Source organism: Camelus dromedarius, chromosome 12 (genome assembly GCF_036321535.1).
Source record: "Camelus dromedarius isolate mCamDro1 chromosome 12, mCamDro1.pat, whole genome shotgun sequence".
NCBI lineage: Eukaryota > Metazoa > Chordata > Mammalia > Artiodactyla > Camelidae > Camelus > Camelus dromedarius.
The window spans coordinates 11,849,089-11,873,680 of record NC_087447.1 but is presented as its reverse complement, the minus strand read 5'-3'; the positions used below and the strand labels follow the sequence as shown (position 1 = coordinate 11,873,680).

At 45.8% G+C, this 24,592-nt stretch overlaps 4 protein-coding genes across 6 annotated transcripts; 2 read left to right on the top strand and 2 right to left on the bottom strand.

Moving 5' to 3' along the window:
- Positions 1 to 404: 404 nt before the first annotated feature.
- Positions 405 to 5,196, bottom strand: MED19 (mediator complex subunit 19). The gene is made up of 5 exons (XM_010994333.3): positions 4,937 to 5,196; positions 2,027 to 2,283; positions 1,768 to 1,864; positions 1,367 to 1,461; positions 405 to 1,266 (listed from the first exon to the last, which is right to left on the bottom strand). The coding sequence occupies exons 1-5, from the start codon at positions 5,151 to 5,153 to the stop codon at positions 1,198 to 1,200; spliced, it is 735 nt and encodes a 244-aa protein (XP_010992635.3). The 5' UTR covers positions 5,154 to 5,196; the 3' UTR covers positions 405 to 1,197.
- Positions 5,197 to 5,476: 280 nt separating this feature from the next.
- Positions 5,477 to 13,113, top strand: TMX2 (thioredoxin related transmembrane protein 2). Of its 2 annotated transcripts, XM_010994332.3 has the most exons (8): positions 5,477 to 5,790; positions 9,923 to 9,983; positions 10,227 to 10,340; positions 10,618 to 10,694; positions 10,921 to 11,027; positions 11,209 to 11,274; positions 11,354 to 11,483; positions 12,242 to 13,113. In XM_010994332.3, the coding sequence occupies exons 1-8, from the start codon at positions 5,602 to 5,604 to the stop codon at positions 12,386 to 12,388; spliced, it is 891 nt and encodes a 296-aa protein (XP_010992634.1). In that variant the 5' UTR covers positions 5,477 to 5,601; the 3' UTR covers positions 12,389 to 13,113. The 2 variants fall into 2 exon arrangements, with proteins under 2 accessions (XP_010992634.1, XP_031315406.1); XM_031459546.2 differs by lacking the exon at positions 12,242 to 13,113 and having other exon boundaries at positions 5,552 to 5,790; positions 11,209 to 11,263; positions 11,354 to 11,481.
- Positions 13,114 to 13,508: 395 nt separating this feature from the next.
- SELENOH (selenoprotein H) lies at positions 13,509 to 15,358 on the top strand. 2 transcript variants are annotated; one of them, XM_031459547.2, is made up of 4 exons: positions 13,509 to 13,822; positions 13,906 to 14,051; positions 14,200 to 14,330; positions 15,167 to 15,358. In XM_031459547.2, exons 1-3 carry the CDS (start codon positions 13,701 to 13,703, stop codon positions 14,298 to 14,300), a joined length of 369 nt encoding a protein of 122 aa, XP_031315407.1. In that variant the 5' UTR covers positions 13,509 to 13,700; the 3' UTR covers positions 14,301 to 14,330; positions 15,167 to 15,358. The 2 variants fall into 2 exon arrangements, with proteins under 2 accessions (XP_031315407.1, XP_031315408.1); XM_031459548.2 differs by lacking the exon at positions 14,200 to 14,330 and having other exon boundaries at positions 13,510 to 13,822.
- Positions 15,359 to 15,925: 567 nt separating this feature from the next.
- Positions 15,926 to 20,963, bottom strand: BTBD18 (BTB domain containing 18). Its single transcript, XM_010994363.3, has 2 exons — positions 20,840 to 20,963; positions 15,926 to 18,219 (listed from the first exon to the last, which is right to left on the bottom strand). The coding sequence occupies exons 1-2, from the start codon at positions 20,961 to 20,963 to the stop codon at positions 16,154 to 16,156; spliced, it is 2,190 nt and encodes a 729-aa protein (XP_010992665.1). The 3' UTR covers positions 15,926 to 16,153.
- Positions 20,964 to 24,592: the final 3,629 nt, after the last annotated feature.

The following is a 24,592-nucleotide window of genomic DNA, read 5'->3' as shown; positions in this document are numbered from 1 at the left end:
TGTTGAAAGCAAAAGTCTGTGCCCTAATTTTAAATAGGCATCCTCAGACACCAAATCTCACAAAACTGGACAAAATCTTTTACTTTCACTGTCTACAACTTAAGTATATAAGCCCTTGCTCTGAGGTCCTAGGTTAAAACGAGCTGAATGTATGGTTTTCCACTGCTGATCTAGGAATAACCTTGGCTCATTGCAACAGATTTTAACTGTTCTCTGTCAAACTGAGCTTAAATACAGATTACATCAGCTTGGGTTTTCTCATGGATGCTGCCAGTTAGCTGGCCTGCTGCAAAGACTACAGGGATTTATTTTACATTTTGCTTGTTTAGGCTGCCTTTTTGTTGCTGTCTTAGAAGCTTAGAAATGTTTTCGTATCAGTCAAATAATTTCATTGTCTTAAGGAATGAGGCAGGGCAAAAGATTTTATTATGAGGAGAAGCATTTACCTTTGCCAGAGGTTTATTTAAAAAATTCGTAGGCTTGACCAAGAAGCTACCTTGTTGAAATACCTTGGTGACGGTGGGTGCTTTTTCAGTTGGCTATTCTGTTTCAACACAGAATTCACACAGAAAACAGTTGAGCCCTAACTGGATCAGCTCCTTCAGATGAAGCCTGAAGATCACGCAGGTACTTGGTTAACATGAGCAGTGTTCTGTGTCTGCTGTGGAGAGGTATCAGCAAGCCCTGCCTCATGTTTAGACCATGCTGCCCAGTCTCATTTTGGCTGTTTCCCTGCCTGCTGATGAGATAAATGTAATACAAGACCCAAATCCCCTCAGATCTTAGCATGCCTTGGCTTAAATCCTGACTCTCATAGAAAGGCACTTACCTCTTAACAGGCAGCCATGTTTCAGCCAGTTTGATAAATGCAATTTTAAGAAAATTAAAAATCCTAACATACCAGATAAAGTCCTAAATCAGATAAAAGTCCTAAATCAGACGAACTGCACAAAAGAGATGAAAAGAAAGCTTCCTGGGAGAGGAAGGGATGTCCATGAGAAAGCAAACGGCTGAGCCTTACAAAAGCAGGGCCCTTCTCTCTTACAATGTGTTCATCTTAACCAAGCACAGCAGGAGCTGGCTTCTGTCCCAGCAGCAGCGGACGCTCCGGAGGCAGTGACCAAGAGCCGCGAGGGCAGCTTTTGTCAGCAGGTTCAGTACAGCAGGAAGGTCATTCTGGCAGAGTCACTGGTTCTGTTAGCGGAGGCTGCTGCTGCTGCTGGCCTGAGAGCTGCCCATGCCCGGGTGGTCTGGACTGTGTCGGTTCTGGGGAAGACAAAGGAAGAGTAAGAGGACAAGACTCCACCAAGGCCAGGGGTGAGATAGGGAAAAGTCACTGGGGTACAGCCACGGGCCCCTTCCCTACCTTCTTTTTCTTCTTCTCTTTCTTCTTCCTTTTCCGTTCAGGATCCTCTTCTTTTTTCTTCTTCTTCTTTTTGTGATCTGAGTCAGACGGTGTTTCTGCAGGAGACACGAGGTGCCTATCACCTGTAGAGCTTAAATTCCCCACTGATGGAACTCTGAAGACTAGAGGAAAACCCCTAGACCAGGGCAACTGCTTTTCTTCAAATGACCAGAGATTCTGAGGCACTGCTCAAGCCCCTGTCCCAAGTTCCTACTTGCCCTGCAGACCCCATTATGTCAGTTCTTTCAGGAGAATTTGGGAGTCCAGGGCTCGTAGGGAACTTAATTGGGTTTTTAACTGAGGAAGGTCCAACCAGATTCAGGATGTCCGGTTTCCTGGCTTTGAATAGAAGCGCTTCTTACCTGGGGGGACAGGATCCTGGGTACGGCTCTGTTTGTGCTTGTGCTTATTCTTCTTCTTGGGAGGCTGAATATGCATCAGACGACACTGCTCCGGCAACTGAAGGAACCAAAGGAAGGTCCAGGTGAGAAGAGGAAGTCCCCGGCTCCCATCATCTGTTCTGCTCAGTACGTCTGTTCTGAACAGACGTGGACAGAAAAACCACCTCCATGCCTTTCAGGCCTCCCCATTTGTCTCCTTCCTCCCGAAGAGGGGACTCACCGGACCAGTATGGAGGCGGAAGCCAGCCAGCATGGTCCCTGTGATAGGATTAAAAGAGCCACCGAGAATAGGGGGCTTCTCGATGAGGGAGCGGAGGCTGCTGTTGTCATGGGAACCAGGCAGATCAATCATCCCTGGCAGGTCAGGCAGGAAGTTACTTAGCTTCTCCTTCACTTTCTTCCCACAGAATTTATTATAGGCCTGTTCCAGGTTGTAGTGTGTGATCAGATTAGTGCTGCCTGTCAGCTCTGTGCTGCCTAGAGGATACAGGGAGAAAAATAATAAAATTAGTCCCAAGAGTTGAGCATTTTTTTTAAGTCATTGACCCAGAAGGGAAAGTTAAAGAACTATATTTTAACTTAAATAAGGAATCTTTCAAGTGATAAATTAAAAAAATATATATTTAAAAAAATAGGAAATAGCAAAAGTAAACAACAGAAACACTAGAAGTATAATACTGCAGAATGGTAGGTTGGAAGGAGGAGAAGGAAAAATAGGCAAAAATTCAAATAGGGCAGAGGTGGGAACTGCTCTGACCCAATGAAGGAGACACTCCCCTCCGACTAACCAGAGTAGTAACTTACACGATGCTTATACTCCATGCTAAACACTGTTCTGTGTTCCATAAATGTACTAGTGAGAAATTACACTCTTGGCCATGACATGACCAGCATAACATAACCTCACAGCTCAGCTACAACCAAGCTTAGGGCCAAATATGACCCTCTGGCCTGGGTGTCTTGCTTCTCCCCACCACTTTTTTTAAACTAGCAAGAAACACTAATCACCTCTACAGAGGTGATTTACAAGAGATTTTTCTAGCTACTGCTGCCTAACTTTTGTTACCACCATCTTTATTCTTCCTAATAATACGAATATGATGCTTTGCCAAGAAGAGATGTTTGATTAGTTGGGCAACTAGAATTCTAACCCTAGCTGTCTTCTATGCCTCAGTTTCCTCTTATCTATAGAACAGGGTAAAAGGTATCTGAAGTACACTTAATTTTTTTCAGGGTTCAAATGAAAACATATTGAAAAATATAAAGTACTATATAAATGGAAGGCATTATTAGCATAAATATTTCATGGCTGACTTTTTTCCAAAGAATACGAACTTATTAGTAATCTAACTAGGATCCAGTGGCAAGGGTAGAAATATCTAGCCTACAATTTCATGTATAGTTATGATGAACACTCAGGGTACAAATGACAAAAGTGACTTTTTTATAACCATTCACTTGAGAAAAACTCAGATTCCGAACTATGAGCCCACTGAGGGCAGAGAAAATAAAATGTCTTGCTCATTCGTGTATCACTGGTCCTCAACACAGTACACACACTTCACACGCAACATTCATTGAACAAGGTGTTTTTTCCTCCATACCTACAGACCTTACCCCTGTTCTTGCCCTTGTCTTCCAATGTCAGATGTCTCAGAAGAGTGGTCCACTTGAATGGCAGGAGACTCAGTGCCACGGTACTTCTCCTCATAACATGGCACTGCCTCCTGCCATTTTGGTATCCTGATTTTTCCCCCTCTGTCAGTTCCCTTTCTAGATGATTATACTCAAGGCTCAGGTGAGAGGGCACTCTGTGCTTTTTCTAAATTCTTTAACTTAAGGGTCCATCCAACTTTCTGTTTTGACCATCAGTTCTATTAAGATAATTTATAAATTTCTCTCCTCGGGCCTCACTCCTCTCCTGAAAACTAATCTTCCACTGCCAGCATCCTCTTAGTTCATTCATTGCAGATTCAGTTTTTCTTTTAACTTCAAATCTTCCCCACCTCATTCATCGTTCCTCTATTTAAACATGTGGCACACACATTCTCCAGATATCTTTAGAAGCAGTATTCAGTTCAGATATCTCAATGGTTTGCTATTCCCTTAGGAAAAAGCTTAAATTCCTTTGACTGGCACTTGTGGTTAAACACTTCTTACTGTAATTTACCTCTGGGGCCTAACCAAGCCCTATTCCCCTATACAAAATTTTTGATCCATCCAAAGGGGAATCCATCATCTGAAAAAAATACCCCTCACACTGTTTCCTTAAAAAAATTTCTTTTAGGAAAACTGACCTAATTATCGGAAAAGTCTTCCTAATTTTCTTCACCATGTAAGTACTGCGTGCTAACAAATTGCACTACTGGGCTCCCTAATTTTCTTCACCAATATGAATTTTGGAGCTTAAATTTTAGCTTTAAAGTTACCTACTCAGAGGGCTTCTCTAATCACTCTAGCTAAAGGAGTTCTGCTGCCTCAATTCTTTATCATGTTTTCTCTTTGCAGACATAACCACTCTCTGACATTCTCTTGTTTGTTACTCTTTGCCTCCTCCATTAGGCATGTAAACTCCCCAAAGGCAAGGATCTTGTCAGTCTTATTCACAGTTGCATCTTCAGCATTTAGAACAGTGCTTGGTACATAGCAGGTGCTCAAAAAAAAAAAAAAAGATTTTTGAATGAAAGAATCTGGTTCAATTCTAATCACCTCTTTAAACTGATGAGGAAATGCCGAGGCCCAGAGAAGGGAGGAAGGCAACAAGCTCCAAACTCCAAACAGATTTGGAAGTAAAATCTTAGGTCTGCAGAGATGTTGAATCAAGGCTTTCAAGTTCCATACTCAAACCCTGGATAATTTTTTGGAAGCCATAAACCAATGTCAGGGACAGGGGCATGATACGGAGTGAAAGGTAGTCACGGAGATCCATTCTCTTCCCATCCCCAATCCATCTCAAGAATTTCTATCATCCCTTTGGTTGTGAATTTCAGAGCCCCTCGGACTTAGAGCTCGGAAATCCCGGCAAGCGTTGCCTGGGTTACTCCTCACCTAAGCCAGCGGGCTAAGAGCCACGCCCATCCCCTTCTTGCTATGATCTGATTGGCTGGCTTTGGCCAGGCCTCGTACTCACCTGGTAGTTCCCGCATTAGGTAGAAGGGGCCACAACCTGCCGCTGACTTGTCAGCGCCGGGAGCGGCCGTGGCCGCGGTGGGGGGCGGGGCCGTGCCTGGACCCCCGCCCGGAGGAGGAGGCGGCGGGGGTGGAGGCTTTCCAGGTCCGAAGCCGAGTGCGGTTGGGGGCGGCGGTGGGTCAGCCTGAGCTCCGAAAAGCGCCGTAAAATTCTCCATCGTCCCCTCCGCCCCAGCGCTGTCCCGGTGTCTGGCGTTGGTGATTTTCATTGGTCAATCTTTTCACTGGGTACCGCCCTCTTCTTCCAGGAGCCGCTTACCATTGGATTGCCTCGGGCTCTGCCTACCTTCTTCCGGCAACTACTTCCGTCGCTTTATGAGAACGTTCCGGAAGTGCTGTCTAACTGTATTAAATTCTCATATCTCTGCTCGCCACAGTGCATATCCAATAAAATGACTTAGGTGGAAAAACGACAGCTAGATTAACCAATAAAGTATCAAATCCCCTTTTTTCAGTTCTGACCTGCCATGGAAGCCAATAAGAGATCTACTTCCGGGTCTAGAGGCGGTGCACCTGAGACTAGGCCCAATGGAAGCCTCTGTGTTGGGAGAGGCGGGGCCAGACCTACGACGCTGATGAGCGGCCGGCGCCGCAGGGGCCGAAAAGATGGCGGTCCTGGCACCTTTAATTGCTCTTGTGTATTCGGTGCCGCGACTTTCACGATGGCTGGCCCGACCTTACTACCTTCTGTCAGCCTTGCTTTCTGTTGCCTTCCTACTCGTGAGGAAGCTGCCCCCTGTCTGCGACAGTCTCCCCACGCAGCGCGAAGACGGTAACCCGTGTGACTTCGACTGGGTGAGCGACCCCCGCCTTGGGACCCCGCGACCTTGACTGTCCCTGCCCCTGCGTTTGCTTCCGGAGCCCCAAGTTTCGCCTTTTTGAGAACACCTGAGGTTCCGAGCCTGTAGCGAACCTAACAGACTAAGGAGTGTAGGGCCTGGACCGTCATCGGCCTAAACTTCGTGTTTAAGGTGGGAAAACAGCCGGTTAGCCTGCCCGACAGCCCGGGTCTTCTGACTCTTGAGTGCAGGGTCCTTTCCATCTCGCCATTCATACTCGTCAACAGTCCTACCCAAACGACACATGTACACTGTTTTACGGAGCTGCTCGTTATGTAAAGCCTCTTGAGGAACCAGTGAAAAAAAAACAGACAAGTAGTCGTATTCCCGTTTTATTGATGAAGAAATTGATCTCGTCGTGGTTAGGTGACTTGCCCAAGATCACACAACTAGTGACTGGCTAGGACTTGAAACCACTCTCCTGGCCATGGTACCAGCACATTCTAATCAGCCATTTCTTAATTCAATTAATATTCCAGAGTGAGCACTGTATGCTAGGCACTATGCTGCATCGTGAGAATGTAAAAATGGATAAAATTGTGAGGCCTACTGAAATGGAATTATAAAAAACACGTTGTAAAGAAATATATCTCACGCCTCTTGCGGTACTTCCTGAGTAGAAGTGGAGTGACCACCCTGAAAAATAGGCTGAAGCTCTACGCCCTCTGCTGTATAGTCACATCTGTGTTCTGAGGAAGGAGGGTCACCCTGAGTTTTTGTCTTTTTTCCCAAGCCCCAACATGAGCCTTAGCCTTTAACAGAATCCATTCCCTTGCTTTTATTCTCCATCCCTGTTCACTCTTTCATACTTCCTCTGTCCTTTCCCAAACAGTGTTATTTATTCACTCAAATGTAGCTATGCTACTTCAAAAGATCCTACTTCTATCTGATATTCTATACCACTTTAAAATGGGACTCAAACATAAGTGGATAGTAACACAGATTTTAATAAAAGTGGGAACCGTTTATACAATTAATTTCTCTTTTATGCTCTTCTAATACTGTAAGGAAAATATTGTAAGACTTTATATTATTATGCTGTTAGAAAAAATTTTTTTTTAATTACTTAGGGTTCGTAGCCAATGTTCATTTTCTTGGAGTATCTGTGTTTTGCTGATTTACCTTGGTGATTGGGAAGTTAAGATATTAAGATAAATAGTGTTTTCAATAACAAGTAAACTTAAAAATTTCAGTGGCTTAACAGAATAAGTTTATTTCTACTTTATTAGGTAATAGGAAAGAATCAAGCATTTTGCTTTTCCTGTATATATTGTCAGAGTAACCGAATAATTGATACGGGAATGTTGATTTCCTGCTAAAAGATTTTGAGCTAATATATGCAGAAGGAATAGCATTTAAAAATCATGTAGCATCCCCTGATGAAATAATACATCTATGCAATGATCATCTAAAACCATCAGTTGAAAGGTTGATATGTCCTCTGGAGTGATTCAGTGGGGAGTACCTCGTACCTCTTATAATATATTCTTGGCAGGAGGTTTGGATCTCATTGTATTCAAACCTCTAGATTTCATTACCACTTTGCAAGAAATACGAGAAACAGAGGATCATCATTGTCAGAACATGTACCATGAGTATGCAGGCAGCCAAATCCAAGAAAGCCAGAAAGTTGACAGTACAAATGGTCCAATGTTTTCAACAGATGAATGGTGTGGGGTTAAAAGGAAGAGCAGGTATCCTTTAGAGAATAAGGAAGACCAAAGGAACATATCAGCCAAACGCAGTTTGTGGATCTTGCTTGCTCATTCCTAATTTGAACAAACAACTGTACAAAGTTGTACAAAATCTAATACTTGTTCTTACCCTCTGAATTTGAATAAGGACCAGGTATTAGATAACAGTAAGGAGTTATTGTTAATTTTGTTTGGTATGATAATATGTTTGTTTTTAAAAAGCAATGCTTATCTGTAAGAAGTACACACAGAAGTATTTACAAGTGAAATGGTATAGTTGGAATTTGCTCTAAGTTTCTCCAGCAAAAGAAATGGGTAACTCAGATGAAATGGAACCATACTGGCAAAATATTACTATTGAAGCTGAGTAACAGGGGTCCGTTACGGTATTGTAGGGGACAGGAAAATATTTTTCCCTTGACCTTTCTGAGGTCTTGCCTGAGACCCCTGTAATAAAAGACAGACTAAAGGCAATTAAAAGACAACCAAGTTTATTAACATGTATACCTTGTATACATGGGAGATAACCCAGGGAACAATAACTCAAAGGGTGGCTTAGAACTCCCGCTTATGTAGTATCTTCAACAAAGAACAATACATTTGTGGAGCAATGACAGAACAAAGGAAAGCAGTTTTAGGCTTCCAAGAGCAGAATACTGTGGAAAGGTAAACTAATGGCAGATAAAGACTAGTTTGTTACGTAGATTCCTCTGGTGCTGTCTCCAGGCTGATATGGTCTAAAGTTATCTCCTTGATTAATTTTGTCCTTGGTAGAGAAGGTTGGAGGAACCACTTTGAAATTTTATGTCCTACTTTTAGACAAATAGTGGGAGGGCATGGTGCTTTTCTTTATCTACTTCTAATTTGCCTTCAGGCTTAAAATAATCCTTATGCCAGAGTGGCATATTTTGGGGGTGACATATTCTGCTATTCTTCAGTATCCTCTCTACTTTTGTGTATGTTTGAAAATTTCCTTAATAAAAGGTTTAAAAACAATAAATAAACAAGCAGAACCACCAAAGGGGTTCTGATTTATATAGATATTCTGGAACCCAGTCTTATTTCTGTCTTTAGCCAATGGCTTTAAGGTCATCCCAGCATCATCCTGCAAGCAGATGAAGAAAAAGCTGGGTAACGAGGGCATACCCTTTCTCAACTGCCTGGGCACAGAAATGGCACGTTACTTTCAGTCACATTCCACTTAGCAGTACTAGTCACACAGTTCTACCTAGCTGCGTGGAGAATGAGGAAGTCTAGTTGCAGTATGCCCAGGAGGAAAAGGAAATATGGTTTGGCGTATACATGGCCAGTCTTTGTCACAGACCCATTCTCTAGAGTATATTCCTTTTAGTCCTACCTTTGATCTCCTGAATGGCCACGTTTTAAAAATTTATCTTTCCACAATTACAAGAGTCAATTCTAATCCAGTTTCATTCTTGGAAGCTCTTCCTAATTTCTGTTCAGATGTAATATTTAGTAAGGTCTGTTACATTCCCAACCCCCTACTTTACATGTCCATATCTAACTCCAGTCAGGCTTTTTATTGGCGATTGAGGCTGAGAACCTAGGTCCCTGACTGTTAACTGTAAATCGAAGTTGATTAGTTCTGTCTGAAATAATGATTTGGGTCCTTGTAGTATAAACAGAAAGATATGGAAGGCCTTAGACCATTCAGTCTGTGGTTGGCCCTCCTCCCATGCTTTCTCTCACCAGGTGCTTATTCTTCATTGCAGTCTTTACTCTTTGAAATTATCTTGTTTGTTTTCTTTGTCATGTTTATTTTGTGTCTCACTTGTTCACATGGAGCTTACATTCTAGAAGATGAGAAAGAACTATAAGCCAAGGGTACTGAAAAGGACCTGTGAGAGCTTTGAAAGGGCTCCTTCACCTCTCAAATTATATTAAAGGTGCATGGATTAACACTATGAATATTAGGTAGAGAAGAATGATTTAACTTAAAACCAAACAAATGAAATATGTTGTATTAATGGAGTATTACTAAGAAAGTTTCCCTGGAAAAGTTTTATTTTACCAAGGTCATACCGAGTTGCTTGTAATATCTTACAGTTTTACACCATATACTTTATACAGCTTTGTCATACCCATTGTCTTGTTTAATCCCCACAACAGCATTTTGAAATAGATATTGTTCAGTCAAGGAAATCAAAGCTCAGAGGTTAAGTGCTTTGCTGAAAGGCACCATCCAGCCTGTGCAGGAGTAGAACCTGAAGCTCTCTGACTGCTGTTTTCCCCACGACACCTTAGCTGACTCCACTTATTTCTCTGTTGTTACTGTTCCCCATTTGGATCTCTGCTGGCTTTTATTACCAGCCTGGGTCCTTTGCTCACACAAGTCATTTCTGTTGATGGCATTCCTGTCACTTTCTGTTCCAGAGAGAAGTGGAGATCCTGATGTTTCTCAGTGCCATTGTGATGATGAAGAACCGCAGGTCCAGTAAGTGTAGCCTGCTTCTCAGTCTCTCAGGGTTAGGCCTAATGACCTCCAAGGTGCTTTCGTTCATGTTATGAGAGGGGTATTGTTTATGAACTTGTCCCTCATTTCATGCCAAGGCTGAATTTGATCTTGGACTTTTAGCCCCTTCCCCCCTTCCATTTCAAAGTACTCCAGGAAGAGGGGCAAATAATAGGACACAGGACCTTGCAGCCCAGCCTGACCTGTGACATCTTTGTGTTTCAGTCACTGTGGAGCAACATATAGGCAACATCTTCATGTTTAGTAAAGTGGCCAATGCAATTCTTTTCTTCCGCCTGGATATTCGCATGGGCCTGCTTTACATCACACTCTGCATAGGTAAGGAGACTGTAAGACTTTTTTGTGGGAACCGAATTCTAACCCCAAACCACATTCCCCATACCCTTCTTCCACATCTTGTACCTGATTAATCATGTGTGTGGCTCAACTGGTAAGAATTTATGGAGATTTTATTTTAAGAGGAAGGGGGTGTGTCAGTGGTCTACGTATGCCCACAAAATGCACTCTTTGGTGCTTGAAATCTTTGAGTTGGTTTGAAAGTAAATCCCTTTCCCAAGGCCTTATGTTTCCTCTGACACCTTTTTTCTGTGTTTAGTGTTCCTGATGACATGCAAACCCCCCCTGTACATGGGCCCTGAGTACATCAAGTACTTCAATGATAAAACCATTGATGTGAGTGCTCTTCCTCCCTTCTGTTTCTTGGGTCCCTTGTGGGTTGATTTTGTAGTTGTGCTCTCTTCTCAGTAGGAGGAACAACAGTGCTTCAGAACTGTGGTTCATTTTGGGATCTAGGGGAGAGAGGTGTGGGGAAGCCAGGATGAGGAATTAGATGCTAAGGTCTGAATCTTTCCAGTAGCCTGTGTGATCCAGTTCACTGTTTCTTCTCTGTGTGTGGCAGGAAGAGCTGGAGCGGGACAAGAGGGTCACTTGGATTGTGGAGTTCTTTGCCAATTGGTCTAATGACTGCCAATCATTTGCCCCTATCTACGCTGACCTCTCCCTTAAGTGAGTAGTACAAAGGGAGGGATGATGGAAATTGTACCTTCCCCTCCCATAGTTTTTGGCCTTGAGTTTTTGCACATTGCAGCCAAAGACACTCCTATCCCCAACCCCTAACATCTGTACTTCTACTTTTGTTGACTCATTCCCTCTTCTTTCACTATGTTAAGTAATATATTCTTCTCAGGTACAACTGTGCAGGGCTAAATTTTGGGAAGGTGGACGTTGGACGCTACACTGATGTTAGTACACGGTAGGTAAAGGCCTGGGCAGGGAATCACTTTGAGTGATGTATACAGGTGCATTTACTGAGTACCTTCTGGGCCCTGTAGGTACAAAGTAAGCACGTCACCCCTCACCAAGCAGCTCCCTACCCTGATCCTGTTCCAAGGTGGCAAGGAGGTCATGCGGCGGCCACAGATTGACAAGAAAGGACGAGCTGTCTCTTGGACTTTCTCTGAGGTATAAAAGAGTAGTTTGGAGAAGGGTGTAGAACAGTGGATGAGTTTTGGAGCCCAACCTGTGTTTGATTCCTAGTTTGGCTACTTGCGCACAGGCTTTGAGAGTGTGGACTAGTTATTAGACCTCATTTGTGAATTCATTTAGCAAATTTGTATTACATTTCTACCACCTACCAGACTTGTTAGTATGGGGGAACAATTATTAGTGAAGATTCAGTCTCAGTGGCTCTTGTATCTACAGTCTACAGGCCTTAGGTTCCTTAGCAGTAAGTTGGAGACAGGAGCACTTGGCTCACAGGCTGTTTTGCAGATTACATTAAATAATGTAGCTGTAATTTTTGGCACAGTGTTTGGCACATAATAGGTACTTAAACATTGGTTGACTTTTCCATGTACCCAAAAAAGGAGAGCTAGGTCAGAGTAGATTCCTGACCTTTGCTTCCTCCTTTCCTAGACTGTGTCTAAATACAGTCGGCCCTTGAACAGATGGGTTTGAACTATGCAGGTCTGCTCATGTGGATTTTCTTCAATAGTAAATACAGTGCTATACGATCCATATGGTTGGCTGAATCCACATATGCAGAACCACGGATTTGAAGGAAGTGGGATACAGAAGGCTGACTATAAGTTACTGGTGGATTTTTGACGGCGAGAGTTGGTGACCCTAACCACAGCATTGTTCAAGGGTCAGCTGTGCTTCCCAGACTCTGAACTCTCTCTTCCAATCTGAACCCTGATGTGTTCATCTCTTTGGCACAGGAGAATGTGATCCGAGAATTCAACTTGAATGAGCTATATCAACGGGCCAAGAAGCTATCAAAGGCTGGAGATAATATCCCCGAGGAGCAGCCTGTGGCCCCAGTGCCTACTGCAGTGCCAGATGAGGAGAGCAAGAAGGACAAATAGGATCCCTGCCTTCAGTGCTTCCTCTCCTGTGGATCCCAGGCGCCTCTGAGGCCCTGCCCTTTCTGTAACCACAAGCCTTGCCTGAGGCCTTGGCCTTTTATTTATATTTCGTTGTTTGGCTATGCCTAGGTAGGGCAGGGTATTGCTTCTGATTTTTAAGAGGCATTCAGGGAAATGACAGGTACCCTCCAGGAAGGCCTCCACTTCTCTGGCCTGCTCCTATACTGGAGGGAGAGCAAGATCTTACATGGTACGGGGGAAATGCTTTCCCTCCAAGCTTGGGCCAGTGTTTCAGCTGCTGTGTGCCACTCACAGATCTCCACCACGCTCTGGTTTCGTTATTCCTTAGTGGCCCTACACAGCCTACTTAGATTAGGTTAAACCCTAATATAAAATGCCCAGATGCAGAGTTAGTGCTGAGATTTTTTTTTCCCTCAAGGACCCTTGTTTCTCCAGGCCCTTCTGGCTTGGTCTGTGCCCTGCATTAAAAAGTATAAGCCTAACTGTTATTGGTCCCAAGGAGAAACCTCTAACCAGAGTTTTCTCATAGAACATAGTCTTGAATAATCTCTCTACTTTATGGAGACTGGGAGGAAGGGAAATAGACCTTTCAGACTTACCTTGTGTGGTGGGACCTACAGGGTTGGAGTTCTTTTACCCTCCTTGCTACTCCCTACACCCAGTTGATCGTTTTCCATAATAAAGGGACTGGCATTTACTTTTGATTGCGCCTTTGTGTGTTATTCTTGTATGAGAATGGCTGGCAACTGCAGAGGAATCGCCGTCGTCTCCTTAATTCGAAAGGCAATCATGATTAGTTTCACCAGATGCCACGCATTGGTCCCCAGGATGGGGGAGAGTTGAAGTTTTCGTTTCCCTAACCGCAGAGTTATTAAATTGGAGTATAACGTGGAGTTAGTTTGGGATTGGCCCGCGGGTTCCAGGAACGAGGTTTGGGTAGGGGCGGGGTCATGGTGCACACCGTTTAGCTGGCCGCGCGGTTGCAGAAAAGCCTGTGAAGCTTGGCTCATTTTCCGAGCTACCCCGTCGCCCCTACCGCCAGCACTGGTGGTTCGGTCTGGCCTCGCCCCCGCCTCTGCGTGCAGAGTGCCTGTGCCCGAAGGTCCCGCCTCCAGACCACGTGTGCGCCCTGCGCCACGCTTTCTGCGGCTTTGGGGAGGTTTTGTTCCGGGAGCCAGATTTCTGGCCCGCGGTTTGGAGCTCGGAGCGGGCCCGGCCTCTGCCCGGTGACCGCATCTCCACCCTATTCCCGCCCTAGGTCGGCTCGGTTCCCAGCCGGGCCCCAGGCGCCATGGCTCCCCGCGGGAAGAAGCGAAAGGCCGAGGCGGCGCCGGTCCCGGCGGCCGAGAAGCGGGAGAAGCCAGCGAGCGGCCAGAAGGGAGTGGAGGAGGCGAGTGTCGTTATCGAGCATTGGTGAGGGGTCTGGGGAGTACCGGGGACGGGCAGGGGCGCCGCAGACCGACGGCCCCAGCCTCTGACCTTCCCCATCTCTCTAGCACGAGCTGACGCGTCTACGGGCGCAACGCCGCGGCCCTGAGCGAGGCGCTGCGCCTGGAGGCCCCGGAACTTCCTGTGAAGGTGAACCCGACCAAGCCTCGGAGGGGCAGCTTCGAGGTGACGCTGCTGCGCCCCGACGGCAGCAGTGAGTGGGGCCCAGGTCTGGGGCGCCGGGCGGGGAGTTGCTTCGGTCCTAGGCGAGGAAGGTCGGTCTCAGACCGCCGCCACCTGATGATTTCGGGGAGATGTTGGTGGATTCTAAAGTAACTTCGCTTTCCGCGGTCTCTCCCCAGCTGCGGAGCTCTGGACTGGGATTAAGAAGGGGCCCCCGCGCAAACTTAAGTTCCCTGAGCCTCAAGAGGTGGTGGAGGAGCTGAAGAAGTACCTTTCGTAGGGAGGTTTGGGCGGAAGTCCTCACTCTGAGGTTTGAAATGGGGAATGAGGAGGAATGGATTGATTTTGTGCCTATTTGTGAAGCAGCCCTTAGTGTTACCCCTCATTTCACACAGGACATACATTTTCATAACTCGTTTCTACTCTCAGGATTTCCTCTAGTGGGAATACCTCTTCCCCTTTTTATTGGTGGGAAAAACTGAAGTCTGCAACAACAAAAAAACTTATTCCTATCCAGGGCGCCCTATGCTAACTACCTTGTTTCATTTCACCGTCTTTGAGCCTAAGGCGTGGAATACCGGTGGTAATGTAAATAACTCTTTATAGAAATGCAATTTGTGTCCTTAGGGGATGCAGTTAATTGTTGCCCTCGGGGTATGGACCAGTTTAATTTATATTTGTTAAAAAAAACTAATCTTCTACATCCCTGATGGCACGTTTTGATTCGCTGAACCGGTTACCTCATTTATGAATGAAACAAAATCATTCACAACTGTTTTATTTGTATGAGTCGTGACTTCCCCCTTCTACCAGCCAAATCTGTATTAACTTCAGGAATACTCCTGTCCTCTTGTGTTGTTACCAGTGTGTTTTTTCTGTTATAACCCCGTGAGATAACCCTGCAGTATGGTACCCTCACTCCTGGTCACGGGATCTGACCTTGTCTTTATCCCTAGTGTTTCATACAGTGCTGTGGCATGTTGTCAGGACTTGATATATTGAGTGAGATTTGGGGGGAGGACGCAATCCTTGAGCTCTCCTGGGTTTGTAGGTTTAAAGGTGGGGGACATGTCGTCTTCCTTGGACTGACTATATATGATTGCCTGGATCCCTTCTCTAACTTATCTTCCCCTCTCATTTTCACAGCCTTGGTCCCTGGTGATGTTGGAGCATTTATGACGGGACATGGCCAAACTTCAGTCATGTACCTGAAGCCATGGTTTCTTCCCCTCCAGAAATGATGGTTCAGTAGTGAGGCAACCCTCTAATAAGGCATTGAAAAGTTCCTGGATTTTGTTTAATAAAAATTAAAATAAAGTGTCTGCGTTGATATGAAAATATGGGTCATAAAGTAAAACTTAATGTTACATCAAGGGACGTGGCAAACCAGCCTTATTGGATTGTTCCCCCTTGTGTTTTTCATAGCCTAAGGTTACCAATTAACCTGGAACTCCTATGGTCCCCGTTAGAGTATCTGAAATACTTGTAAAAACTATGGGGGGAAAGTAATTTATTTTTTAAAAAGCAACTGTCTTTCAACTCACTTCTTGGAAGTGATGATGGAAGTATGTTTTCCTGGCCCCTGCGGAGGTTTTGGCTTACCATACTGGCAATGAATAAGCCACACATGTAGGTACTGGACAACATCCCGTCACGCCCACCCCACTTAGTGTTCCACCTCCCACCCCACTTAGTGTTCCACCTCAGCACTGCTTCATACCTTCTGGAACATTTTCTCTATACAGAATGCCCACCACAGAGAGTGGTGTTTCTCAACTTTTCCTAAATAAGTGGTGATTAGATGCCTCATGACTTGGGAGACCTGGCTTTGGCTATTACCTATGACCCACTAGAGTTGGCAACCACACGGTTTATTGTTTTGCTTGTTTGTTACTAACTGGAAAATAGATTATAAAGAAGTAAGGTGGTTCAAGTTCATAATTTTCTAACCATGGTATTACTTCTGCCTGGCTCCAAAAGCCTGGGGAAGGAAGGAGAGGCCCTATAGAGCGAGCTAGGGACACAACTGCCCCTTGTGCTAAGAGGACAGGGCATGTGCTTGCCTGTCAGTGTATCTTTTGCTAGCCAACATTTCCCACCCTCCCAGTGCCTCCAACCTGCCTCCCCACTCCACTACGTTAGTATGTCTACCTCTGTTTCTGACTCTGAGGAAGGGTCGGGCCATACGGAGGGAATATCCGTGGGCGCAGTCCCCTCTGACGACCAGTCCACCACGTCAATCTCTTCCTCTTCAGGGCTGGCAGGAAGTGGACCCAGCAACTCAGAGCTGCCAGATACCTCCTTGCCTGCTTCTGGAGCAGGGTGTAATACCTCATCCATAGGTAGGGACACTTCCAGCCCAGTCTCCACCCAGTTTGAACAGGGAGGTGAGAGGTCCCCATAGGACCTTTGGGGAGGGTCAAGGGAGTCAGTGTGGAGAAGCTTGTCTCTCTGACCATCCAGTGACTGGGAGCTGGTAATTTCCAGGTCTGGAGACCAAGAGCTTTCCACTGAAAACACCTCCCCTTCACTCGTCTCTGAGGGCATGACAAGGGGGCTCAAGGGTTCAATTGGCTCTTTGTTCTCAGAGGGCAAGACAAGGGAGCTAAAGGGCTCAATTGGCCCTTTGTTCTCACCAACAGGTTCCTTTTCCAGTCCTGCAAGCTCCCTGGGCCACAGTTCCATGTCTGGCAAACACCATTCTTCCCCTTCTATCCAGTTCTTTCCTGTTTCTGTCAGGTGGTAACTAGGGGTTCTGCAGCCCTCAGGCCGGGGACTCTCCAGAGACCCCATGGGTGGCTCAATGTCTGAACCACAGAGCATGAAGTCCAGGATCTCCTCCAGCTCACTGGTGGCGGCAGCACTGGTGATTCGGTACTCCTCGGCTTCACAGGGCTGCCCGAGTAGGGCTGTGTCAAACGCATAGGGCTCTCTGCAGTCAACAGCCAGTCCAGGTTCCTTCCCTGCCATCTCTGGGCTGGACCCGAACTCAGACTTCACCACTGGGCGGTGTGGGGAGCGGCTAGTAGAGAGCAGGATGTCTTGCAGCCTAGAGCACCCCGGGGAGCCCTCACACAGGTCTGTTCTGGCAGGTGACGTTTCCTGCTTGTTAACTGAGGGTGGCTGCGTCCCTGGAGGCTCTTCCCAGTCTTCAGGTTCTGGGATCTGAGGGCTATCTTGAGAGTTTCTGAGGGGAGGCTCCTGCACCACCTCCCAGCAGGTGCCGTTGACAATCTTGCGCAGTTTCACTCTTCCAACCTGCCCCTCTTCTGCAGAGTCTGAGTTAGGTGCCCTGACTTCAGGGCTCCGCTTCTTGCTCCCGCTCGTCTTTCCGAGGCCAGATGGGCTTGAGGTGCTCTGCAGAGGACTAGCTCGCTCTGTTTTCAGCTTGTCCTCTGGCGCTCCTTTCTTTATACTCTTCTGCCTCCAAAGACGCCGGCCAGGGGCTGTGGGCACTGACCTGGGTCCGCTTAAAAGGCTGGCAGGCTTGGATATACAGACATCAGGAGAGGGCTTTGAGCGACTCAGCCTGATCTTTCTGGGCAACAGCTGTTCATCCACAGAGGGGTACAAGCTGGGTGGGGAAAGTGCTGTAGGACCAAGGGCAGGATCACTCTTGTTCTCCTTATGTCCCCAGCTGCGGCTTGATGGTGAAGAGCTTTTTTCCTGTGGAGTTGGGCAGGCTCTGGCCTTCCTCTTGAGCAGAAGAGTGCCAGACAAGTTCTCCACGTTCTGTCGGTTGCTCTTCTCCTGGGACCCCTCTTCCTTCCCTGAGATCTTCAATCTCACTGTCTCAAAAGAACAGGGAGTTGGGGTAACAGGCAGTGGAGTTCGCAGGCGGGGGCTGGACGCCACCACCCTGGCAGAGATAGGTGTAGCACTGGGAGGCTGTAAGCACTCCCGGTTCAGTCTTCGGCCTTCAGGGGCCTTCACCAATTTCCCACCCTCTAGCTGAAGGGATTCGAGCTCAGATACACGGAGCTGACGAGCAGCAGAAAGCACATCCTGGGCTTCTTCTCGAGATACTTCCATCTCTGAGGTGTACAGGAAGTCCACGAGTTTCCTAAGTGTCCTGATCTTTAGGCCTCCCAGCTCCAGCACCACCTTCCGACCCTGAGCCGGCCTCTCCCGCTCCAGGCGCTCTGTGAAGAAAGGGCTGCAGGCCGACAGGATGCAGCAATGGGCTGGGACTGCCTCACCTGGAGGGAAACCCAAACACTTTGTTACCTCATACAGACTGGCATGTTCATGGGTTAAGCAGACATGTGTCTACCTAAATATGCTACCCCTCCTCTCAGTTTCCCTCCATGGAAATATAAATAGAAGGAGAAATGTGTTTCTTCTGCCTGGAACATTCTGCCATTACCTAGTTAATTCAATTTTTTTAATCCTTCAAAATCTATTTAGACATCACTTCTTTCAGAAGCCCTTCCCCAACCCCATCCCCTGTCCAGGTTAGGTGCTCCCAGGTACAGAGAGGTACTCTGTAGCTGTCATAGCGTTCAGCTCTCTGCACTGTAACTGTCCATCTCCTTCACTAAACCAAGCTCTGTGGGGACAGAGACCATGTTTGTCTTGCTCACTGAAGTATACCCAGTGCTTGACACAATGTAGGGGATCAAATACTTGCTGAATAAATGTGTTTGACTCACACAAGAGTTTAAAAATTTGCATAGAAGCTGCTTGTGGTCTAACAGAAAGAGCATGGGCTTCGGATATAGACAATCAGGATCCAGTTCTCTCCTGAGCTCCATCCTCTGCCTGGTATCCACTCTCCTGAGCCACCTTCTCGTTTTATGGGCACTTCCTGGGCAATTTCAGTCTCCCCCATGGCTTCAGTTACCAGAGGCTTGCTGATGATTTCCAGATTCTACTTCTGCCCAGATATCTTTTCTGAGATAGTGACATGCCACAGCCTGCAAGACTACATGGATGTTCCACAAGTACCTCCAACGCAACCTTTCTGGAAAGCGAATGCATCATCCCCCACACTCCAGAACTTACCAATTCTTACTTCAAAATAAGCTATCACATTCGCCCAGTTGCCCAAGACTGAAAACTAGAAGTCATCTTTGATTCTTCCTTCTCTCCTACCTACTCCATCTAATCAAACATTAACTTAAAAATAAAAGCTAATATTTCTTGAGTATTATGTGCCAAGCACCTGGGGATTTTAGCAATATTAATCCATTTAATCTTCCCTGCAGCCCTCTGAGGTAGCTCTTGTTACCACAGAGGAGACTGGCGTGGTGAGCTCACATGCCCACGGTCACAGGGACAAGATCGCAGCCCAGCTACAGTCTGTACTGCTCTTAACTGCACCAGGCTTTGTAAATGCTCTTTAACAGCTCATAAGCCATTCATTTCTGTCTACTCTCAATGCCTTGTTCAATCTAAACTCTTCTGGATTCCAAAACAGCCTCCTATCTGGTTCAGTAATAATCTAGTAACTCTCACTGCAGCCCAACTGCTGTTTCTAAAGCAGTTATCATGACTTTCTTTTTAAAACCTTTAAATATATGTCTCAGTGTTCTGAGGACAAGACCAACTTCAGACCTTACACTGCTGCTAATTTCTCCAGCCATATCCCCAATCAATACACTTATAGTCTGTGCTCTAGTCATAATGAACCACTCATGAATCCCTGGTCACATCTCTAAGTTTCTGTACATAGTGTTTTCTCTGTCTGGGAATATCTTTCCCCACTTCTTCCTACTTCTGTTTGTCCTTCAGAATTTACCTAAGGGGTTAGTTCCTCCAAGAAATTCTCCCTAATCCCTATCCCCCAACCTCCTCAATTCTGTGAAAGATGCTCCTCTTTTGTGCTCCGTTATCAGCCTATACTTACCCCAATGTGTTACTTATTATACTGCCCAGTTATCTGAATGCACTGGTTATTTGTCTCTCCCTTACATGGTTTCCTTATAAGGAAGGACTACCTTCGTATCTATGTACAGTATACTAGCATATACCAGGCAACTAATACTTTTTTAAAATTTATTTTGAATTAAGGATTGAATTCCAACTCTGCACTAAGAGAACCAACAGGCAAGTCACTTAACTGTGGGCCTCAGTTCACTTGTGTAGAACTGGAACTATATGACATTACGTCTCTTATAAGGCTGTTACAAGAATCAAAGGAGATACTATACTAATTATATTCTGCAAACTGTAGAGTGCTGCACAATGTTGGTTTCATACTCCTTTCTGATAAATGAAGAAAGTGAGCTGGAGAGGGATGAAGTTACTTGCCCATTTGTGACTTTGTTACTAATAAAACTAGGACTTAAAACTCTGACTCCTAGTCTTGGGCCTTTTACACTATACCAAGCTGTACCCTAAGCTGATTTAACATTTCAAGTGTAAAGGAAGGGGTGGGAAACAAGCTATATATTTGTAGGTTTAACAACAACAAAAGCCATCAATTTGGAGAAAAGTAAAAAACTTAAAACAGCTTGGGAAGAAAATATGTAACAGTATCATCTAATACTGACATTGTGCTTAGAACGTTAAAAGTACTGTTTTTAAGTGCTTTGCACACATTAACACAATCTTCACTACGGTATTATTCACATTTTATAGAATTCCTATGCTTACAAAACCTTACAATTGGTTTCATTTTTTAAGAGAAAGAGCATAGTGTCATTTTCACTCTTGAAAAATCTAATTGTCCCAGAAATAGCTCTTTACCAATTAGTTTACAGCACTCAAAGGCAATAATTACACATTTTACTGGCTTTGTCCTTCACTGCCGAGACCTAAAATCATTTTATCTTAATCCATGGTGAGTTTTCAACTGAGTCCCCAATAGTGTCTTACCTTCTGCCTGCAGAAGGACATCACAGAACACACCACTCTGTTGCTGGTGATGAAGCTGCAGAAAAGCTAACCGGAGGAACCGGGGATTCCTGTATAGGATTTTGGTACTGGCAGGCGAGCACATGTTGATCTCTTAACAAAATTCTAGGTTTTCATGGATCAGATTCCTGTGGGTGAGATAATACATTTCAGATATATGGTTATACCTAGTTTGATTTTTGTCTTTAAAATGGCAGGGAAATTTTGAAAGTGGGAGCCAACAGCATGAACTGAGGAACCATAAACCCAGAAATTGTGCCAAGGGTGTCTTATGGAAGAATATCCTAGTGGTTACATATGGGGGTTCAGAGATAGACTAGATTTCCATCTCAGCTGTGTTGTTTATTGGCCTACCTGTATAATTTCAGGCAAATGACCTAACATCTCTGGGCCTTACTTTTCTCATCTAGGATATGGGAACTGTAACAGTCCTTACCTTGTAGGACTGTTTTAAAGATTTAATGAGTCAACAGAGGTAAAATTACTTACCACTGTGAGTGCCTGGCACAAAATTAGCCCTCCAAAAATGGAGCTGTTATCCTTAAACCTTCCTCATTCACATTATCACTAAGACTCAACTCCTACAGTGCTGACTACTCATACTCTTCCTGAGCACCACATTTCAGAGTTTGAAGGGTGTACTCCCCAATTTAACACATTTTAACCAAACAATATTGAGTATAAAATGATCTCTAGGAAGTCGTACACACCTTTTCTCTGAGCTCACTCTATCACACTAACCAGCAGAGGGTGCACAGTAAAGAAAAGAAGCTGCTGAACTTGGTAGGAAGGTCTCTCACAGAAATAATATTGCCACCCTTGGTTCAGATTTCTTGACCAAAGTGAGCCTGATTCTGCCTGAAAACTGGCAAAGAATTTGACCTTTAGGTCTGTCAATCTGGTTAATTACCTGGCTAACAATGAAGCGAGGTTAATTAAGGTGGGTATTCTGACTTCGGGCTTACTATGTTTCCAGCTTTCTGCACTGAGATGCCCACACTCCCTGCACAGCTGGTGTTCCTTTCCTGGCATGCAGTTTTCTGTCAGGTGGCATCGAGGATCCAAATAGTGCACATCAAATTATCAGGAAAGAACAGAATGGAAAGGTAAATTCAGAAACTGTAAACTCAATTCCATCCCAGCCAGAGAGATGGGATGGAGGACGGCAGCTGTTGCAAGGGCCCAAACTGAGGCGCGGGGGTAGGGGGGAGAAGCTTCCCAATCCACCAGCAATGTGCCTTGCCCCCAGACCCAACCTGGAATAGCTCTGCGGGAGGGGATGCTCCTGCTCGCCTTTCTGTGCTTGGGTCCTCTGTCCAGCCTGCCTTGCTTCCTCCCAAAGTCCAGCCTTGGGCAGGGAGGCTGAACAAAGCAGCACGACATCCTGAGGGTTCCTCTCCCCGTCCAGAACCAAGGTAATGGGGTTTGGCAGGGACAGCAGGACTTCAAGGAAGGTCCTGCAAAGCTGGGCGCCCGGCACGCTCTGGCAGACGGGGGCCCAACTCCTTAGAAGAGAGACCTCTCGGCGCAAGGGTTTCTGGGAATGGAGTGTGGGGATCCCCAAAGCCCGATTTCAAGGCTCACCCTCACCGTCACCTCCGGCCGCACGGGCTTTGTAGCCACTCTCTGGTGCCCTCGTCCCGCCGCGGGCCCCAGCCCCCTCATGCACTGGGAGGTGGTGACAGCGAGGGCCTGAGGCCACGCGACCCGCGCCACACACCTCGCGCCGCCGTCCTCGCGCACGGTGCGTCGCGGGGGCCCGACGTCCCTCCTCCCCCCTCCAGCCCTCGGGCTTACGTCAGCCAGAATACGTCATCCCCATTGGCCGAGGCTCCTCGGAGAGCCAATCACAGGAGGAGGAGCGTTTGAGCGGGAGGCTAAGTCTCGAGGGACTTGAGGGCGGAGGGAAGGCCGTCGAGATGCCTGAGGAAGGCGGGAAGGGCCCACTTGGGAGGAATTCTTCTGGAAGCCGTCTTCACCTTCGGCACCTGATGAAAACACACCCCAGAGAGGCTCAGGACTACCAGTAGCGAAGGCTCCTCGGTGGCGGGACACCTCTGGCTTCCCTTTGACGAGGCCGCGGATGGCTGGCCACTGCCAAGAGCGCAACAGGTTGAGTGGAGGAGTAGGCCTCTGGATGTCTTTATTGCACCTTGTCCGCCATGTTTCTAGTCTAGATGTCTGCTAACGCCAGGAATGTTCTGGAACAAGGTCCTTGGGCTAGTTTCTAAATTCAAGTTTTTCTCAGATTCCACTCCAGCCCCAAATCTCCGAGACCTGGTGACCAAGGAGGTCACCAGAACTTTACGTCTGGAGCGGTCTCCGGTGTTGGTTCCTTTAGCACAATTCCTGACGGGAAACAGCTGTTTTCAGTGATGATATCAAAACTTAAATGATCTCAAGTTTAAACATTTAGAGAGAATGCCAAGTCCCCGTTAAAAAATGCGGACAGCAGTTATTTTCCTTGTGCACATTGGGACCCAGGTCCCAGCTTCAGGTGGATGTCCCGTGATGTCCAGCTCTGGACCGCGCCGGCCGAATCCACCGCCACCGGGGACAGAATGTGGTGAATTAACACGGAGCAGCCCCCGCTGAGGCCAGCTGGAGGCGGAAAGGACGATGCCTAAGAGAAGGGAAACCTGCAAATGGACAAAACGCAGAGGGGTGAGTAGTAGAGAGCGTGCAATTCTACCTTTATTGAGCTCTTACACCTTTTCAGAAAGGATTTGATGTGATTGAAATATGCGGGTGGGGTGGGGTGGATTTTCAAGTCAGGTAATAGTTTCCCTGGTTTGAGGCCTCTGCTCTTAAGATGGAAGAGGAACAAGGAACAGAGGACATTTTTTGGTTGCCGTTCTCATATTTTGAAGAGGAAGCAATTCGTGAAAGGACATAAATCTTAGCAGGAGGACCGATTTTAGATGTTGTCAGCAGTACACACACACACACACACACACACACACGAAAGCCAGCACGCAAGGAAAAAAAAGGCAGAACATTACTTGTTCGTGTCATCCATGACTGGAATCAAGACTTGATTAGGCAGATCCAGTAACACTTTAGGTGATTCTGTGGAGTTGTGAAGAAATATATCCCATCTTGAATATATTGTTATCAAGATTAGATTAATTTTCAAGAAGTAGTGAGGATTCATTTTTTAAAAAAATCCATTTTAGTTAAATCTTGTGTTTAGTTAAATCCCTTTTCTAAAGGGGAATGATAAAGGGCCATCCTACCCAGGGCTTCAAAAATGACAGACTTTGGATGGTAATGTGTAGGCACCACAAGGTAGAAAGGAATAAAAATACTTTGTTTTTCTTTGTATGGATAGCCAGGAGTTTGGTGGTTTTTTTTTTTTTTTTTGATTTTAAGAATTTATTCTTGGCACTCATAGTTTTAGTTTCTCTTAGAAGTAGAGTCATTGCAGCACAGTGCGCTGCCCTGTATAGTCATTTTAACGTTTCTTTTTAAAATACAATTTTATTTCACAACTCTTTCTTAATCTTTCACCATTTTATGATACTTTGTTTTTCTGTGTGTAAGTGGTGATGGTTGTGGGTGGAGAAGTTAAACTTTAAGAGTTGTAAAATCGAGCACTTAATGCAATATTCCATGCGTTAAAAACAAACAAGCCAGAAACAACAAAAAGAGAAGAAAAGGAAAGAAAAAAAAAAAACCCAAATAGAAAATAACTCTATCTCTGAACACATCCTC

Bases quoted from the DNA above. Each gene is read 5' to 3' on its own strand.
- MED19 (XM_010994333.3), bottom strand. From the start codon at position 5,153: ATGGAGAATTTTACGGCGCTTTTCGGAGCTCAGGCTGACCCACCGCCG. The intron at 1,462-1,767 runs GTAAGAAGCGCT...TGTCTCCTGCAG, and splicing joins CCAGGATCCTGTCCCCCCAG to AAACACCGTCTGACTCAGAT. The intron at 1,267-1,366 runs GTAGGGAAGGGG...TGTCTTCCCCAG, and splicing joins AAGAGAAGAAGAAAAAGAAG to AACCGACACAGTCCAGACCA.
- TMX2 (XM_010994332.3), top strand. From the start codon at position 5,602: ATGGCGGTCCTGGCACCTTTAATTGCTCTTGTGTATTCGGTGCCGCGA. The intron at 9,984-10,226 runs GTAAGTGTAGCC...TTTGTGTTTCAG, and splicing joins GATGAAGAACCGCAGGTCCA to TCACTGTGGAGCAACATATA. The intron at 11,484-12,241 runs GTATAAAAGAGT...TCTTTGGCACAG, and splicing joins TCTCTTGGACTTTCTCTGAG to GAGAATGTGATCCGAGAATT.
- BTBD18 (XM_010994363.3), bottom strand. From the start codon at position 20,963: ATGTGCTCGCCTGCCAGTACCAAAATCCTATACAGGAATCCCCGGTTC. The intron at 18,220-20,839 runs GTAAGACACTAT...GTTTCCCTCCAG, and splicing joins TGTCCTTCTGCAGGCAGAAG to GTGAGGCAGTCCCAGCCCAT.